This window comes from Sander vitreus, chromosome 5 (assembly GCF_031162955.1).
Source record: "Sander vitreus isolate 19-12246 chromosome 5, sanVit1, whole genome shotgun sequence".
Classification (NCBI taxonomy): domain Eukaryota; kingdom Metazoa; phylum Chordata; class Actinopteri; order Perciformes; family Percidae; genus Sander; species Sander vitreus.
The window spans coordinates 17,438,776-17,457,933 of NC_135859.1; the positions used below are offsets into that span (position 1 = coordinate 17,438,776).

Genomic DNA, 19,158 nt, shown 5'->3' on the forward strand with positions numbered 1-19,158 from the left:
TTGATACAATCACTTAACATAGCAAAGATCACATTTTTTTCCCATCACAGGTAACTCCTCCTAAATGTAGGAACACGTGATTTACTTTGTATAAAGTTCATTGTTCATCAACTTCATCATTGTTTCTAAATATGAAACAGCCCACCTGCCATCTTCTGCTTGCGTGATCTTAAAGTAGTCTATAGGCCTAAATAAAGAGACTACGTAGACGATACTTCAGCCTGTGTATGGTTTTATAAAGTGATTTCATTCTTTCATTTTAACATTTGCGAGGATTAACCATGGATTGCATGTCACATCTATGGGATTAACTGTAACTTGATGGGGATCTCGGATAACCAATGAGCGCACTCTCCACGCCTCTCTATTTCTCCTCTGGGAGAAATCTTTGACGTGGCAAGAAGTCCGGACGTGACATATCCGCACATCATCTCTCCTCCTCCTCCTCTCTTCAGCTGAGTTACGTTACGTACCTACAGACATCTGCAGGTAGCCTACTGGTCCTGGAGCAGAGCGAGTCCTGGTCCACGATCTGAACCAGGAGAAATAATGTGGCTGATCCTGTTGGCCAGTTTACTTCACTGCGTCTCGGCCTACGATGTGGATCTGAAGAAACTGGACGGGCTGGCGAAAGCGAGGGTGGAGGTAGGCTACAGTAACACCGCAGCTTATGCTACTCATACGTGAGAATAGGCTGATAGTTGCATTTGAAGGTGCGGCTGCGCTGTGAGTACATTTTAAGTCAGATTTGGTTAAATGTGTGAATGGATGTGTTTTTAATCCTTATATTTCCGTGATGGGCGCATGCGTGAGTGATTTTTTTTTCCCAATAGAGCTGTAGTAAACTGGAAAGATCCTCATGCATTTACAGTATAGGCTATACCCAATTAAGTAGCCTACACAGACTGTGTAGACAACATGTAGGCCTATTTTATGTAATAACCATAACATCGGCAACAAAGTGACAGTTCTCATTCTCTTATCTGAAAGGGACTGAGGGCGTACCCTAACTGGAGGTCTGATTCCTGCACAAAAGTTTCTGAAACTCAACCCTTCTTTTTGTGAGAAACCATGCACTGTTCCCCCACCCTGTCACCATCACCGAAGAAAAGCACGTTATCTGTTGCTATTGTTGCGTTAGTCACACCTGCTACTCAATACCTGAGGCTCGGATTTCTACAAAAATGGGTTAGGCATCCATCCCAGAAGCCTAATCTAAATCTGTGCTCTCAAAGGATGCAACGCTGCAGTGATACCAGAACATTAGAGAGACTTACTTAAGTGTTTTTGAACAAGGAAGCTAACCCAAATAATTGCAGCTCCACAAGGAATATATGCATAATGACACATTTCAGTGGCTGAAATATGTCAGTTATCTTATTCCTAATTTAGGTGATGTCTCATTTCAAAAGTATGAGAGCTGCTTGTTTAATTTTCCTGTATCTGATGTTCTGTCTCTTTCCAGACTTGTGGTGGATGACAGCTGAACAGGCTCAGAGAGGTAAGTTATCCCCATCAACAGGAACAAAACAGACAACACACTGAGCGCCAGAGGCCTGAAAGCTCTGCCTAAAAAAATTCTGCTCACTGAGAAACATTGTAGATCTAGAGTTTCACATAATCCCCCACAGATCTGTCACTGAAACAAGCTTTGAGTGAAAAACATTAATCCCCACCTCTGTCTGCAGGTCAAAGCCTTTGTGGTCCAGGACATTCCTCTTTAGTATCCTTTGACTCAAGTACACTCCTGTGACTTGTTCTTAAATATGTTGTTTATAATTTGCACACTGTAAAAAGTCCAGCATTTTCTGTGTGTGCCGATCCTTGACCATCACTACCTCAGCCATAACCTGGTGATGAAGCACATTCCTGGGGCCGACCCTGAGCTCGTCCTCCTGAACCACTATTATGAAGAGCTGGATGTAAGTCTTTGTTTTGCAGCTTATTTATATTTGCATTGTTCTTGTTTCACAATATCAAAGCCCCTATATGTAGACTTGGAATGTGATTATAGCATCTATATGATATAATGTGACAATAATGATGTAAATCAGGGTTTGTGTGTTGTTTTCAGCCTATTCATTCTCATAGTCCAGGGGTCAGATCTGTAGAATTGAAGGGGTTGGGGTCTTTCTAAACCAGTTACTACAGTCAATTGTAAAATACCCTACACACAGAGGCTTTACGCATTATTTTTAATTAACAACTTTTTAAAAAAAAATACATTTTGCTTTATTTTACTTTTCAAATGTGAAAAATTTGAAATAAAGGCATGATGGTGTAATTTTTCGCTGCATTAATATGTTTGTCCACTTGGAGGCAGAACTCCACACCAAGCTGTAAACCCACATCTGACTTCACCTTTTAAAGCTCTTATAGCAAATTTCCTAGCAAACCGTTGCCAATTAACACATCCAGCAGATGTGGAGCAACATGTGTAATGCAGTTTTTCACGCAGCATTAACAGTGACCGAAAAGTAAATTTAAACTGGAATTATAATGCAACCTGTGTGTGTGCTCCACAGCGGATCGCTCTATCTGACATGACCCGCTCCGAGATCAACGAGCTGCTGGGGGAGCTGGGCTTCTACAAGAAGGCTAAACCTGAGGACGAGGTGCCGGAGGAGTTCCACTTTTCTCCTGCCAAAGACAGCCCGTTTAAAGACGAGCTGGCCTATAAACCCTCCACTTCCCATCTTGCCACAGAGAATGCCTCCTCAGAGCCCAATGCAGAAACCATGCATACTGACCTATAACCCGTCAGAGTGGAGAAAAGTAGGGATCTCACAGTACCACTAAGCCCCAAAGCTGCTCCACGACCAGCTGGTAATTGCAGTCGATGACAAACGTGCTTGTCATTTCAAAATAAGACCAGCAGGTCATGGATCAGCCCTTGGGCAAGGACACAATCTTAGCATCAGCAAAAGGCCTTTAAAAGGTCCACAGTCTGAATTTGCACATATTGTTCTTGCGATTTGTTCTTATTTTTTGCAGCAATAATAACCCAACCGGCTGCTTTGTGAGTGCTTTTCTATTCTCTACACGACTGGAAGTGTGTACATTTTATTGGTCCATCATGTGTCAGCTGTCTTCAGGATTTTCGCCTCTCTCGAGTTCTCTTGTGTGTCTGATTGCTTCCTACCTACTGTGAAACCGAATGAAGCCCCAGGCTGAAAACTGTCTGACTGGCCTGAGGCTGATGCTACATGTTCTGGTGGGTTTGACAAAAACACACAAGAGGATTTAAGTTGAAGCATTGTAAAAGAATAAAATAATAAAATATTTGAAAGAAATAACCTCATCCTCGGCCTTGCTGTGTTGAATGTTTATGTTCTCATGTCTGTTTCCTTCAAAGTGTAGATTTGGCAGATGTATGAATGAATGTAAGCATGTTTGACACTAAGAAAAAAATCGGGTGTGGAAAAAGCAAACGTTAAGTGTTTTATGGGATGATTCAGAGCAATAATCCCCAACAAACGCACTCATTTCTCAAATTGGTTTAATTTTAATTCACATTTAACTGTTGTGCACAGAAACATGAAATTATAACGTGTTTAAGCTCTTATGTACAGAACTCACTGCTCTGTGGCAGGTATGTCAGTGGACAGCGGTGATAATTGTCAAATAATTTCTCTAAATCTACTAAAACAGAGCTTTGAGAAATAAGTTTCATCAAAACCAGCTCTGAAACGATCAGATTTTCAACATCTTCTCAAAGGAATCTTAATTTTACAAGCGGAATACAAATCTTCATTTAAAAAATTTCCTTAGCTTCATGTTGTAAAATGTACAATTGGCAGTTATGTTCAGTCATGATTACTCATGTTTAAACAGAAAGCTGGCTTTCATCAGGCCCATGAACTCATTCAAAACGTGACCCCAATTAGTTTCACAAAACATCGTGATAGCTTGAGCTTATTGACTCACTTTGAGCTTTTGAAAGCATAATGTACACACTAACAAATAATATATTTCAAAAAGATCTACTCAAGCATAAATAAGAAGCCCTCTAAAAGAGCTGTGTGCGAGTGTGTTTGGCAGGGCAAGTCAGTGATGCTGGGGATGATGGCAGCACTGTTGTACACACTTTTGTTTGTACATATGCTGTAAGTCAAGCAGTAAGAAACATCAAGTAATGATACAATTCAGCTGTAGGCTACCGCCTATTGCTGTTTTCTTTCTACCTGAATAAAAAGCTTGTTTGACTGCAACGCATTTCTGCTGTTATATTATGATGATACAGTGATACAGGAGGGGTACAATGTTCAAATAATCTGAAACATGTTCTCAGTAGCAATGTAGAGTTCAGAAAAGTGAGATTACTTATAACAATGAAGAAAGAACATACCTGTTCTAATAACTTAATTGAAATACTAGAAGAGTTTGGTAAAAGTTTTTTAAAAAAAGTACCGAAATGAATGCATCATATGGTTAGGTGTATTTTTCTTCTTCTGTGGAATTACCAACAGAAATGCTAGCAAATTGAAGTGTAGCAGAGAAAAAATGAAGGTATAAATAACTTAAAGGGGAAATACTATAAAAATATTTCTCTTTTCTCTCTTAATGCGTTTTTCAGTACACTGGCGTAGTGCCACAGTTACTGCATGTTAAATATTACCTAGTACAAAGCTGAGTACAAAAAAAGTAAAATTTTAAAGCTTAAAAGGTCTTATAAAGGTCTTATAAAAACGTTGGCGCTTTCTTGCTGGAGAAAGGTGGACTTTACGTGAAAAAATGAATAGACATCACCGCTGCCAAGAAAGAAAATAAGCAAACTGACAAACTCTCTCACACACACACACACACACACACACACACACACACACACACACACACACACACACACACGGGGGGGTTAGGGGTGATGCCACGTCAAGGCTGAACCCTCACTGAGCACAGGTCAGAGGTCACAGGGCCGACCCATGGACATCTCATATCTGCGCAGGTGGTTGACCAGAGACTGTACGTAGGTGAAGACGCATTTGGAGTCAGGTTTATTACCCATGATCATCATGTCCTCCACTTCCAGCAAAGGCATGCAGTTGGCGTAGCTCCTGAGGAACAGCATACAAGAGAGCGTGTATGAGAAAGAGGAGGATGAACAGACAGGATGGTAGAGGACCTGAGATGGAGCAGAGGGGACGATATTCTCTTCAGATGTTCAGTCATGTTTATTCATATTTAATCTCGTGATCATTAACCAAACTGGACACACACACACACACACACCTCCTTGTTGTGGTTATGCTCTACTTATTCTTTTTTTTTTTATATCCTTTTTTGTCTCTGTTTTCTCTAAAGCACAGTGTGGAAAACCCTTTAAAAGCTCTCTATAAATAAACTTCAGTAATGCAGAGCATTTCAATAAACAGTTTTTAGGAACAAAGACCTCACATGTGAGCTATGCAGGGAGTGACCACAGGGCGGCATTATATCTCCATATACTGTAAACCCTCAGACATCCCAAACAAACAAAGTGTAGAGTAACAGGAACAGCACAAGGGTAAATCTCTCACATGAGAAAATAAATGTCAACTACATAAAATCGGTTATGTTTTTTAAGGAACTGTAGGCATAAAAAGTCAGGGGACAACAAAGCCTTTCCATTCTCTGCTTTGTTTCTTAACTTCTCTGTTTGAAACATTGTGATACAGCAGTTCCTTTTAAAGTGTTGAGCTGCAGATAGTCCTGGCTCTCCGCCTGGGCCATAGTCTGACTATGCAGAAATGCACACATGGACACGCACGCACACACGCACGCACACACACACACACACACACACACACACACACACACACACACACACACACACACACACACGCACGCACACACACACACACACACACACACACACACACACACACACCATGTATGGTACTTTGGACCTCAGTAGCTTCAGATTAACATGAACGATCAAATATCCAAAAGTGTCCAATAAAGGAGTTTTCTGAACAGCCACGGTTGATTTAAATCCTAACAGCTGCTTAAAACATGCAGTCACACCTACTCATACACACTCCCTCCATCCCGTCTCTCAGAACCAAAGTAAGGTTCTTTCGTAGGTTTGCCCCCTCTCTCACCATGGGTTCAGTTTTAGGTGGGGTGCGACTAGGAGGAGTTTTTGGTTTTAACCAGGCCCTTCGTCACCAGACCTCTGTAGAACTCCTGCAGGTACGTATACACACACTTCCAATCCGGCTCGCGCATCTTCACCATGTCGTCCACATCCAACAGCTGGGGACAGTCCACTAGTTTCCTGTGCCCGCACCCAGCAGAGGGGGGGGGGGGAGGACGAGGACAAGGACAGGAAGGAGAGGCAGACCCAAACAGATAGAAACAAAGAAGAGAAGGAGGAGAAGGGAGAAGTACAGATAAAAAGAAGAGAGGAGGAACAGGACAGAGATAGTGGACAAAGTGTGGGAAAGAGAGGAAGGTTGGGGTGGGGGGGGGGGGGGAAACAGATAAAGCAGTGAGCAGCCAAAAATGGAAAAAGATTCAGGGTGAAGAGACAGAGGGAGAGAGAAATGACACAAAAAGAAACAATAACATTACATTCTCTGTGTTCACAAATATATCCATGAGTGGACATGCTTCATGAACATCATGATACGTACATTATGTGGCAAACACACACAAACACACACACACACACACACACACACAAACACACACGTATAAGACAAAACAAAACGTCAAATGAGCGTCAGGTGATGCTCATTTAGCCTTTTTGTTTGTTGTTTTTTTCTGTGAAACTTTTCACCATTTCAGAAACATAAGACACGATGAAAAAAACAACAAGGATTCTGCAAAAAAAACTAAACAAAAACAAACATATGGTGACTCTAAAAACATCACACTGGTGCACAGGATGGAGTGTGTGTGAGAGTGTGTGTGTTGAGATTCCAGATAACAGCAAACTGCTGGGAGGGTCAGGAGTGCCCAGGGAAGTGAGTGATAGTGCAACACAAAGGTGGAAATGCGGGGGCTGTGGTTGGGTGACAGTCCGGTGTTGAGAGCATGAATAGTACATCATATCAGCATGGACAATATGCTACTGGGAGCATGTGAGAGCACACATACACACACACAAAAAGGTGGCCGGAGGGGGCATTACAAGTCAGAATGGTGTGACGTAAGAGGGATGAGAAAGAGAGAGGGAGAGGAGAGATATTAGGAGTAAAAGGAGAGGAAATGTTGGGGGCACAGCTGAGAGCTTGTCCATTTGTTGTTTTAACCTGGTGGTTGTTTGGGGAGGGTTTGCTCATGGGTCTCTGGTTTAGAGGAGATGGAGGGTGTCACAGCAGTTACTCAGAGTAGAGGACAGATGGAGAGTGGAGGTTTAGAGGTGGAGTAATTAGAGTAGTAGCCTTGAGGTGGTTCAAGACACCTGGGAGAGACAGGAAAATTAACACTGGGACATCAGTGGAGCTTCCACGTGTTCTCCGTCCGTCTCTGTACTTCAGGCTCAATTAGATGTTGGCAAAACTGAATAAAAGCTAGAATGGGATTTTACAGAGAAACGAGAGATGGGTGTGAAAAACCTGTATGATGCAAAGTGGTGAAAAAATGGCTTTGATTATTTGATTTTCATTGTGTATTCACTCCACGGCAGCCTTGGTTGGAAGATAATGTTTCTATCTTTAAGGAAAGCTAAGCCTGCAGTAGCTTCTTCTGCTCCTCATATTCTTACATTTTTTCTTCCAAGCGTCAGAAAAACGAAGGCTCACTGCAGTGGATGTGGTTTCTCCAACAAAGCTCTCACTTACAGTCAAAACGTAACAACAACAGAACTGATGTGGTTAGTGGACATGTTACTGGGACAAACGTGTTTTTATTTTTTAATGTGTACTCACTCTGCAGTGCTGAAGGCCACCTCAAAGTTTTGCCTGCGGTTGCTGGGGCTTAGGGAGTCGTAGTCAAAGGATTCAGGGAAAAAATTGTGCACCAGGGCACAAAATGCCATGCCGTTACTCCAGCTGGATGAAAAATTCTGAATATCCACATGCTGAGGGAGAAGACAAATTCCAAATAAGTGATGGAAAGATTCCAAAAGTAGGAAAATATTATCTCAGCCTATCTTGTCTTAATCATCAGGTTCAGCTACAGCTTCACTGGCTGACATTACAGACGAGCACTAAACACACAATGGGTTGCCATGGCGGGTTGGCTCACCTCATACGAGCGGGTCTTGGCACGGCACCAGTCGAGCAGCATCTGCTTGATGGAGTTTGCATTGGGTACACCAAAGCTGGTGGAACGCTGGACCTTGTTTACCTTGGGGACTGCCTGATTTCCAGGGCTGAAAGAAAAATTAGCTTTGTGTTAATATTTAGATGCTTCGACCTGCTCCTTTTCTTTCTTTGGTAGTGTTTGGTAGTAATATCTCTCTGTTTATCCTTACCCTCCTCCTTCCTTCTCCAGCTTCTCTATCATGGCTTTGCGGGCCTGCATGCCTGAGGTCTTCGGCAGAGTCTGAGCCCTCATCAGCTCCTTGCGCCTCTCTGCCTGCCTTCGCTCCACTGCGGCTAACCCGCCACTGCCGCTGCGAGATGATGTGTCATCCTCGCGATCAAATACACTGAGGCAGGGACACGTACAGCAAGTTAATCTGTGAAAGTCCATGGATTTTAAATTTTGTGTTATTACTGTCCTGATGTTTTGTGACATACCTGCCCACTTTTTTGCTTGTGTTGGAGGAGGAGGAGGAGGAGGATGTGGAAGAGCTGTAGCTGAATGATTTTGACTGGACTGTCCCTCCTAAGATAATAAAACAAAAACACAGATATATAAATGATATTGGTGATATGACTGTAATAACTATACAGAATTTTAAGAGAAATAAAGTAATGACTCACTGTCTGTTTTCTGCACATAACTGGCTTCGACGACAGTGCTGCGTGTTGATCGGCTCCCATCATCTGTAAACACAAACAAACACTTAAAACGATGTACATATTGAACATATCCGTTTCATGACTGTCAGTTTTTGTTTTTCATCTGCTTTTACTGTTAACTTTTACCTCCCAAGATGCCTTTTGTGTCTTGCAATTGTGAATAACAAGTCACTGTGAGTGGTTAAAATACAGGTTCAAAAGAAGGTTTCAGAAATGCAGGAAGGAAAGAGAAAAGAAAAAACTACCAGATGAAGCAAAGCGGTCTGTCTTGGTGACTTGACTGAGTTTGGAGCCATCTGCTGATTTCTCCACCTTCCTCATCACCACCTCTCCTGCTCCGACACCAGCGAGGCCTTTCTGTGTTCGCTCTTCTCTCTGCTGCCGGAGCTCCTGCAGACGGGTCTCGCGCTCCTTTTCTCTCTGGTCTGGTGTGGAGGAGATGAGAGAAGGGACGGAGAGAAGGGACAGAGAGGTGGAGAGATGATGTAAGTGGAAAAAGAGGAGGAGGAGGAGGACAAAAGGTCCTAAACAAACTGACAGCACCTCATCTGACTGCCACAAAGATGGATTAAAACAGGGCTTCCAAATTTGAAGTGATACATTTCAGGATTCTTTTTCCACAGTACCGTAAAATTCCTCTGAACACACAAACACCCACACATGGGAGGCTCGGAGCTGAGCCAAAGCTGTCAAGTAGTATGTACTGCGCAAACATCACAGATCAAAGAGAGCAAACACACTCTGACCGTCCTCTGTGGAAGGCTGTGCCAAGTTCAACAATGTCCCGAATACTGATACCTTAACACCTGCAGGACTACCTAAAGCTTTTACCTGAGAGTGAGCATTATTTAAACCTACTATGCAGTGGGTTTTTTGCCCTTGGTATGCTCCATGCCACTGAGTGCACTGAACCTTTACAGATCTGGGAATCAAATAAGGAGGTTCAACTGTCAGCCTAATGCAACCAGACGCCTGGTGAACCCATATGGCAAGTGCTCACAGCAAAACAGAGAATACACCAAATGTGGTACACGTTTTAGCAACAATATTGCAGCACACTGAGGTGAGTGGGAAACCAGGATTCATGCACTCTAACAAAACTGTCAACAAATCCTTCATCATCCACCACAGAGGTCTGAGAGATAAACTGTTGTGGTCCAACAATGACAGGATGGTGCACACAAAAACACAAATGCAGGCAAGTATCAATTGTTAATGCACACTGCACACCAACCTGCCCTACCTATCTCCTCTTGAGTACATCCCAGCATGGCCTCTGAGGGCAGAATGGATAGAAATCATGCAGAAACTGTGAGTAAATTAAATGCATCAGGCTTGATTGTAATGGCGATGTGTCTACCTTAGATGATTTGAAAGAAAGCAGTTGTCATGATAAAATGATGGAGCAAAAACTTTGATGTGGTTGGAATACCAGGTAGAAGATTGTTGTTACCTCTCTTTCTCTTGCGAAGGTCTCTCATGGCTGCACGGATCATCTTCCTCTCCTCAAAGTCTTTGGACTCATCGAGCTGTGGAAGGAAGGAAAAAACAAAAGAAAAAAACACAAAATGGAAACAATGAAGTCAATCCTCACGTAGCATGGCTCTATTTATGCATGCAGTTGTAACATAGCATTGCGCATACACACAACACCAGGCTATGACTTTTCCAAACACACCCTCACATAGTGAGACATTCAGTGTTAATACATAAACTTGCTGCATGACTGAAGCTGCTGTATTTGTATTTGTTACAAAGTGGTGCTTTCAAATCTAAATCATCCAGAATTATAACTTGGGTGTGAAGTACCATTTTGTCAAGGAGCTCTTCGTCCTCGATAGCAGCCAGCTGTTCTTCAGTCAGTTTTCCAGAGCGCTCGTCAGGTTTGGCCCGAGTGCTGGAGCCGTTGGGGATGGCCGGGACGTGACACGCCACCTGGGCAGACGGTCCAGCTGAAAACACCGGCTCAGACGCCACGACGGGCTCTGTCTCCATCTGCACACGTCACATAACACAAAAACACACTGCGTGAGCAAGAGCACATACACACAGACATGCAAAAAGATGCACAGTTACATTAATTTGTTTCATTGTCTATGTTCATTTAAATTCATTTAAATTGTGACCGTAGTTGGATATGTGCATTGTCATCTGAGACCTCTTGCAGGACGAATCCCCGAACCTGGAGCTCAGGCTTTTAAGTTGTACACTTATGAAACAAGCATGGGGTTCATAAAAAACAAAAAAAAACATAACTCAAGCTTGCTGACATTTAGGATGTAATAAGCACAAAAGGATTTTGGTTAAATACGCTGCAGCCATAATAGACCTGAATGTGTGAAGTAGGCTCCCTCTACTAATCTCTTTTTGTACCAAGACTGCCAGCTCACCACGTCTCATCATTTCTTCCATCCGCCTCCGCCTCCCAGCCATGCTAGAGAGGGTGACAGTGAGGACATGAGAGCAAGAGCACCCCTGCCTAGTTACTGTTACCGTAGTTCATGGAGTGTGACTGACACACTGAGTGTCTAAATGATACAGAGCTGCTGTGAAGCAAAAGTTTATGTGACAGGTACGGTACACCATTATGGCTGGAAGATGGGAACAATGCATTAGCAGATATAAACTCTAAGGAGATGGTATGTACACCAAAGAAGGAGTGGTGAGCGTAGCAGCAAAAGTAGCATGGTGAAAAGGAAGCAGTGCACCAAGAGAACAAACACAACATTATAGGTTGTTAATGTAAACCTAGATATCTACCAGCATATTTGGAGTGACCACAAACCCTACAGAAAACAACTCTTACATTTTCATTACATATGGTGCTGAATGCCTGCGGCAGACTATGAGCTCTAGCTGTGGCTTCAATGCTTTTGTTGTAACTGAGTCCAGGTCCAGATATAGCTCAGACAGCTGGCCCCGTCCCTATCCACAGCTGCCCGGCCCTCCTCCCTGCAGGCCCCAGCAGGGCCAGGTCTCACCAGGGAGGGAGAATGCCCAGCGCAGCCACTGTGTTGTGTGATCACGGGTGGCCACTGGTTTTAAGACTTTTCTGGACATGGGACAGACTGGACTGAGAGGCACTTGACCGGTGAGGAATGTTTTGGGACCCAACACAGCCAAACAAGGCCAATGATTGAGGCAATGAGGGAATGTGAGTGGAGTGAGAAAATCCCAGATAACCTTAGTGCTCAAGTCATAATTTAATTCAGCTTCAGGATAGTTTTCAGCATCCGGGTAAATGCTCTTTTTATCGTTCTTCTCTAATGAGAGAAGGGCTACTATTCTTCTGAAATGTTTTTATTTCATCACTTAGACCAGCAATACAGTCTCCACCAGCAGAATCATATAAAGCTGACATGGGAAAAATAGCTGATATTGCACCAAGGCAAAATAGTCAGATAAGTTCACCCCTCATTATCACAATTACCAGAGTAACATTTAAAAGAAGGCCATCACCTTTACTGGAATAGTTGATTGGCAGACCCAGCTGTCTTTGCAGGATTAGACAGGAATATGAACACTGGCTGGTTGAATAACTAAAGATAATGCAGCAAATACTCAATATACATCAAAATGTCACCAGTGTACACAAACACACACAGGGTTTGTCATGGGAATTTAAGAGTACACGGAAAAAAACAAGGCTAAAGATGAGGGCCGAGAGTTATCCTGTCAGTCAAGAAACTGTGCATCAATCTCTATAACGGTAATCTACATAAGACCTTAAATCCCATTCTTGTTCTGAAGCCAGACAAGTAAAACCTTTTCATTTATGGCTACTTTTTAGGAAAAAAACATCTAATGCTAAGTTCATGTTCAGCCAAAGTGAACATTATGGATGATCTGAAAATGGCAAACTATAAGTCAGGGCCACTGTTACTGTTATAACATTGTCATTTTTTTCCTCCACCAGGCAGTGTATCCACTCACACTGCAGACACACATGAGTGCCAGGATCAGAAAAACATGGTGTTGGAGGATTGGAATACCTCTGTGACAGATTGCAGTGAAGTCCTCCACATAAACACAATCTGTCAAAACTGACTGACAGCTGAGACAACCCAGGAAGTGAGGATAGAATGTAAGATTAAAACCAATGGAAAGCTAAGAGAGATGGAACAACAGGTCAACAAGTACGTGAGCAAGAACACAGAGCGTCACTAGCAAGGCACGTAAAAGTACTCATGGCCAGCTCCATATGTATTGTCAACACTGAAACAAAAGACATTCCCATTCTTCACGCAGCTTTTCTGATTTAAAAGCAGTCATGATCAGAATCATTAACAGAGAGCGGTACCGTGCTGTTGTTGCAGGAAATGTTTGCCATCACAGAAGGAGCAGAGAGGGAGCGGTAGGTTGCAAAGGTGGGGGGGTGACGGACAGGTGAAGGCTCTGATTTCTGAGGTATGCTTGTCCCAGTAGGTACAGAGTCTGAGTCCTGGGGGCATGATAAAGGTTCCTGGGGTATGCTTGATGGAGTATCCAGGAGAGTGCTAGCTGCACTGGATGGAGAATCTTGGGGAGTACAGGATGAAGTATCATGTGGCGCTTCAAGTGCAGTGTCCTGGGGTGTCCAGGCTGGAGGATCACTGCATGATGTTAGAATATCACTGGATGACGATGGAGAATCACTGGATGATGTTTTGTTTTCACATGGAATTGTTGGTGAGCTTTCCCTGCTGGGCACTACATGTAGTAAGGTATCAGGTAGCCCCATTACCTGGCACAGGGCCTCCACTTGCCTCACCAGCCTTTCTTGCTGAATCCTCACTCTCAGGTTCTCATCCTGCAGCCTGGCAAGGGCCTCGGCCAGAGGACCCACCTGGGCTGCAGCCTCCTCCAGACGGGCATCCACTCGCTTCCCAAAGGCCTGCAGGTCCCTATGGATCTCCCCCAACTGCACACTGTAGTGTTAATTCAAATTTCCTCTGGCAAAACTGCTCCTCTTCATCCTTTGCCTCCTCCTGAGCAAGCAGATCACCAATCACCTCTTCCAGGCCAGACTCGGCACAAGCGCTATCTGGGCTGCCCAAAGCCTCTGGAGCCTGTGAGGCTGGGAGGAAGTCTAGGTTTACTCCAGGCATCGCCAGACCAGCTGCACTCAATATCACACTGGCCAAAGTCAGTTTAAATCCCAAAACCTTAAGTTGAGGTGTAAGATCAGAGAAATCAAAAGGTTGTGGTCTCAGATGTGAGTGTAGGTGTCCTCTCTGTCCGTCTGTCTACAGAGACCTTCCATAACAATGCACGTTCTTTATACCCCCCAACAAATCTCCCCTATTTAGCGGCCAACAGCCTGAGAGCCAATGAGCATGCAAGGAATCCTGTTTCCCAGGCAGCAGTAGCCCCACCTCCTTATCTCCAGGTGCCATGGACACGTCTATGTATCTCCTGGCCCGCCATCATTCCACTGAGCCAGTCAGTCCTGGGGCACTGGTGGAGGCCAGAGGGGGAATGGTAGTGGCAACAATTCAGAAAACTCACCCCTCCCTCTTTGAACTTTCCTTTTATTTAGAGCTGTTGTCCTTCACACCTCGACTGGCAGGCGACGAGGGGTTTAGATGTGAATCAAGGCCTGGGCTGAGTGGAGTTACACGTTAGTGTTTCACTCCTCATGAAATCGCTTTCTGACTAAATGCAACTGCGTCGTGACTAATAAGGTCAGTTGTGTTGCATGGCTGTGATTCAAGGCAGAGGGAAGATCAGTCCATGAAGGACAGCGTGCTTAGGGCCATGACACAGCAGACAGGGTGACCAGCGAGGGTGAGCTGGGGCTCAGTTCTCCACGCCTCTCGGCAAGGATGTTGGGAAGGTCAATGTAGCCCTTCCAATATTTTGTTTTAGGCTCACTGACAAAGCAGCATGGGCCCAGCTGCTGCTCATGTGGATGCTTCAAGTGCTGTTGTGATAAATTAAGAGCTCTCCAAGAGCGCTGACAGAAGTCTGTGTGTGTACGCTGTTCATAGTATAAGATGCTCAAGTACATATTTGAAATGCCTACTGATAATTTATTGGGATATTGCAGACCATGCAGAGAAATCAAATGGGACTGTACATACTGCAGCTCTGAAGGAAGCCCAGTAAGAAGCAAAATGTGATAAACCTGTAATTCTTAATTACATGCCAATACATCACAAGCATTAAACTGATTTTACACAACAGAACACTTGACTGTAAATATCTGTAACTTAAAAATTCAAATGTCATGACTGTATAACCAATGTTTTTAATGATCTAAACACATAAACAGTGCATGAATCTAAAATCTAAATAATCCAGGCTGGCAGAGGGCTACAGTGGTCTCTCCTGGGATGTACAGGTAAGCAAATCAGTTTCCAAAAACAATCGGACCTCGAGGGAGAGAAATGTGACTGGCAGCAGGGAAAGTGGGTCAAAACCCAAGAAGGCCATGGCTCTAGTCTTACCATGCATCAAAGCGCTAACACACTTTACCCACAGCAAAGCAAAGTGATGTAGAAAGACAAGGAGCATGACAAATGAAGACTGAAAGCATATAGACACACAATTTTCTGCATGTATATGGGTCTGTATTTCCGATTATGGCAGAAACTGATGTAGTAGAAACTGTATCTTTTCTCTTATGTATGTGACGCGTCTGTGGCTACTGTGAACCATCTGCTGCTATTCACAAAAGATTTTCCAAAAAAGAATAGCTTCCAACAGTGCTCAAAAATAAAGCAATGCAGAGATTTCAGTCTAAAGAAGAACCAACATGAGGAAGACAATCTAAATCTAAAATGGCAATAAAACATCATCCAAACATTAGATAATCTCACATCTTTTTCTCCTCAGTCTGCAGACCAGGCTTAAATCTGTGACACGTGTGAACTTGTTGGGTAACCAGCATGTTTCATGGATCAGCAGTATGTTAACAATGGGGTCCTTCTTCCTCCGTGCGACGTGAGACAATCTTTCATTGACTGTGGGCCTGTGTGTCCATGTTCACGTAGCAGCACTTTACCAGTGTGACCCAGAGCTTGGCAGTAATCTCCATGACCACTGTCCTGTCATTACTCTGGTAATTAAGCTAAGGCATTGTTTATATTTGTGTTCAAGGCCGAGCGCAGTGATCGGCATGGACGGACAGCTGAGATGAGTAGGAGCAGCTGCGATCACTCGGAGCTGGAGGCATCAATATTCAGCTGCTGGCCTTACCTTGGTCTGAAATGAACTCCCATTACTGCACTGAAACACTACAAGCATCTTGACCTTGCCATTAACTTTATCTTAATGTTGCTTTCAGAATAAATAACAAGGAGCAGCTCCGTCTCTTTAGCGCACATTTGTCTCTCATTGTTTCAAAGTCTTTCCATTGCTTATTTTCTCATTTACTCAAATGTTTCTCTCCATTGACTCTCAAATAGATTGTAATTTATAGGCAATCTGCTGAAAGAACAACTTGTTTTATTGGAAAAAATACCATAAAAGAAATAGGGGAGGTTGTGAGTGCTGAAGTTAGACCACCGAAGAGAAGCCCAGACCACCCAAACAGATCAGAGTCCCAGACAGGAACCAGTGTGGTCAATAAACAACAATCAAATACTAAACAGGAAGAACATATTAAAAGTAATGTTACTCCACTTAGATATCTGCACCCTCTTCTTCTTATAATGAACATATACACTAATGTGAAAGGGTACTTGTATAAGCTACTTTCACATGAATCCTCCCCATCACACAACCTTGCACTTCGGAAGAATTGTCTCTAGATCAGTCTGAAGGTAACTAAGCTGCCTCCCCTCTGGTTGATGCTAACCAATCTCATGTGCCAAGTCACTCAGGCTCAGGGTTTGTATGGGAAAACTTGAGCAGGTGAAATATCAACAGTCGGCGTCAAGAGTGACGAGAAGAGAAAGACTTACTGTCATAGCCTTGCGGTTCATCAATGCATTCATTCATGTTGAGTCTACACAATGATGATGCAGTTGTTCCGATAGCCATGTATGTGAATCTCAGCCTTGCATGCAGTCAGCAACATAGTAACAATTTAAGGCTAAACTTGTGATTGGTGACTGGCTATAATCAATAACAGTGAGAGGTCCTGGGAGGTAAATAAACTATTCTAATTGAAAAAAGAAGATTATGTGATGCAGACAGCATATATTTCTTTTAGCATAATTTAAAATACATCATGTTTAGTAATGTCATACCCATGTGAGTACACACGCAAAGACGTTACCTGCATGCCGTTATGGTAAGGTTGTAGCAGCACTCAGCTCAGACAAATATAAACATCATCTCCTGCAGAATCTTTGTCCTCTTCTTCCTACAAAATCCCTTTTCTACAAGGCTCTGCTGTGGTATCTTAGTTTGTACCTGCCCTTGTGTTTGTGCGTCTCAACAAGGGCATATCTGATGGAGTCTCATTCCAACACCTTAAATTTACCCCGCAGCCTTGTGGAGCCTCCTCTCAGCCCTAATTAACCAGCTCCCTGATCCCATAACCAGATTACAGCTGCACTAGACACAGGGGCTGGAATACACAGCCATTTAAGAGTACACAGGACACCACTTCTCCTCTCCTGACCCTCTCAATCCCCCACTCTCCATTCATGAGGACACTTCCTTTCATGGAGGACCGAGAAGGTTATAAGGAATGAGGCAAAAGGGAGTTTAGCTGTTCTCCCAGAGGTCACTGTGAGACGGGAGGGGATTAGTTAGACTCTGACTCTTTCCTTCCTATCAGAGTGTGCAAATTAAGAGAGTTGAACCTTTAGGTTTTGGCCCCCTGAGAAAAGATGCGATGAAGAACTTGTGTCAACATGTGTTTCGATGCAGCTGGACAGCAATCAGTGTGCATGCAGACAGACAGGTGTGATTGGGGACTGAGATAAATCTCAGTGGGTATGGCCTGCCGAGAGAAAAACAAGGAATGCCCGGAGCACCTCCCTCTCCCTCTCTCTCCTTCACATACCCTACAAGGACAGATGTGACTGGCTACCCACTCTGTGTTTGATAAACACTGTTCTTCCCTCTCCTCCCTCCTTTTCTCACACTCTGTCTTTTCCTGTCCTTACTTTTCAGGCCTTTATAGGTGATTGCTGTGACAGGGACGCAGCAAAAACACAGCGGAATTCAATTGAGTCCATTGGGAATGAAATAGTAGATGAAAACAAAGCGTTAATCTTTAATTGGAAGGAACTGGGAATGTGGTTTTGATATTTGTTTGTCAGGTGCTGTCTCCAAATTCTCCAGAGCCTCAATGTTTTGATCATTTCCAAGAAAATTATTTGAATAGGCAGACTGTACCTTGATGGAGGATCCGGAGGAGAGGCTGGATGAGGAGATCTTGAACGGTGTAGCTCTGAGGCCAAGGGTCAACTCTGAAACAGACATAATGAAGAGACAAATGTATATGTATTCTATGTATAAAACATTTAATTTCCGGTAGATATAGTCCACAGCTATGGGTTGAATAAGAACAAACTCCAGAAAGACAAGAAAGGTCCTGGCACCCATATGCCATATGGTGGCCATTAGTCAGTTACATAAGCTGCCATAGCCATGATAGTGTCATAAACAACATGGTCTCATGTCTAATGAGAGACAAGCGAGAAAATGTAGATGACGCCACCTTTAACCTAAACAGCCCTCTTTATTCGCCTGCAAGAGTACACACATGCATTTCCTTGTGACCTGTTGTCAAGCTATATGATAAAATACAGGATTGATGCACACCAGCCCAGCATAATGTACATTTAAAGGAGAATTCCAGTCAATTTCAACATGTAGCTCTGTTGTTTGAAAATGTGGAGTGCTGTCAGTAACAAGAAAACTAAAACAATCGGTGCTGCCTACACCGTGTTATCCCCCTGCTAGCGTTAGCACCCAACAGGCTTAAACAGGGCAAGTTTAAAACATGTTTTAAGCCTCTAAACATGCTCCAAATGTCATTACAAGTGCCTACCCATGTGCAATGATTCCTTCCAAGGGAACACAGCAAATTTGACTGGAATATTGGATTGTATGAGTTCGACAATCGACTAGTGTGGACTTGACCGGAAAACAGGAAATAAACAGAGCTATGTGCACTGGCTGGATTAACACAACTTTTATGCCTTTCTGTCACATCTACTGCAGTCATATTCGCTGTATTCCCTCGGAAGGAATCACTGCACATGGCTAGGCACTTGTAATGACATTTCGAGCATGTTTAGAGGCTAAAAACATGTTTAAAACTTGCCCTGTTTAAGCCTGTTGGGTGCTAACGCTAGCAGGGGAATAACACAGTGTAGGCAGC

General features: G+C 43.4%; 2 protein-coding genes across 2 annotated transcripts in view; one reads left to right on the forward strand and one right to left on the reverse strand.

Moving 5' to 3' along the window:
• The first annotated feature begins 399 nt into the window (after positions 1–399).
• Positions 400–3,301, forward strand: selenom (selenoprotein M). Its single transcript, XM_078250761.1, has 5 exons — positions 400–645; positions 1,466–1,501; positions 1,689–1,723; positions 1,844–1,922; positions 2,526–3,301. The coding sequence occupies exons 1-5, from the start codon at positions 550–552 to the stop codon at positions 2,754–2,756; spliced, it is 477 nt and encodes a 158-aa protein (XP_078106887.1). The 5' UTR covers positions 400–549; the 3' UTR covers positions 2,757–3,301.
• Positions 3,302–3,482: 181 nt separating this feature from the next.
• Positions 3,483–19,158, reverse strand: part of smtnb (smoothelin b) — a 50,486-nt gene continuing 34,810 nt past the window's right edge. Inside the window, 12 exon segments of the mRNA XM_078250760.1 lie at positions 3,483–5,054; positions 6,081–6,111; positions 6,114–6,256; positions 7,854–8,005; positions 8,173–8,299; positions 8,402–8,578; positions 8,670–8,757; positions 8,856–8,918; positions 9,140–9,319; positions 10,348–10,423; positions 10,704–10,889; positions 18,168–18,241. Coding sequence (XP_078106886.1) covers positions 4,901–5,054; positions 6,081–6,111; positions 6,114–6,256; positions 7,854–8,005; positions 8,173–8,299; positions 8,402–8,578; positions 8,670–8,757; positions 8,856–8,918; positions 9,140–9,319; positions 10,348–10,423; positions 10,704–10,889; positions 18,168–18,241 — 1,451 coding nt within the window. The 3' untranslated portion in view covers positions 3,483–4,900.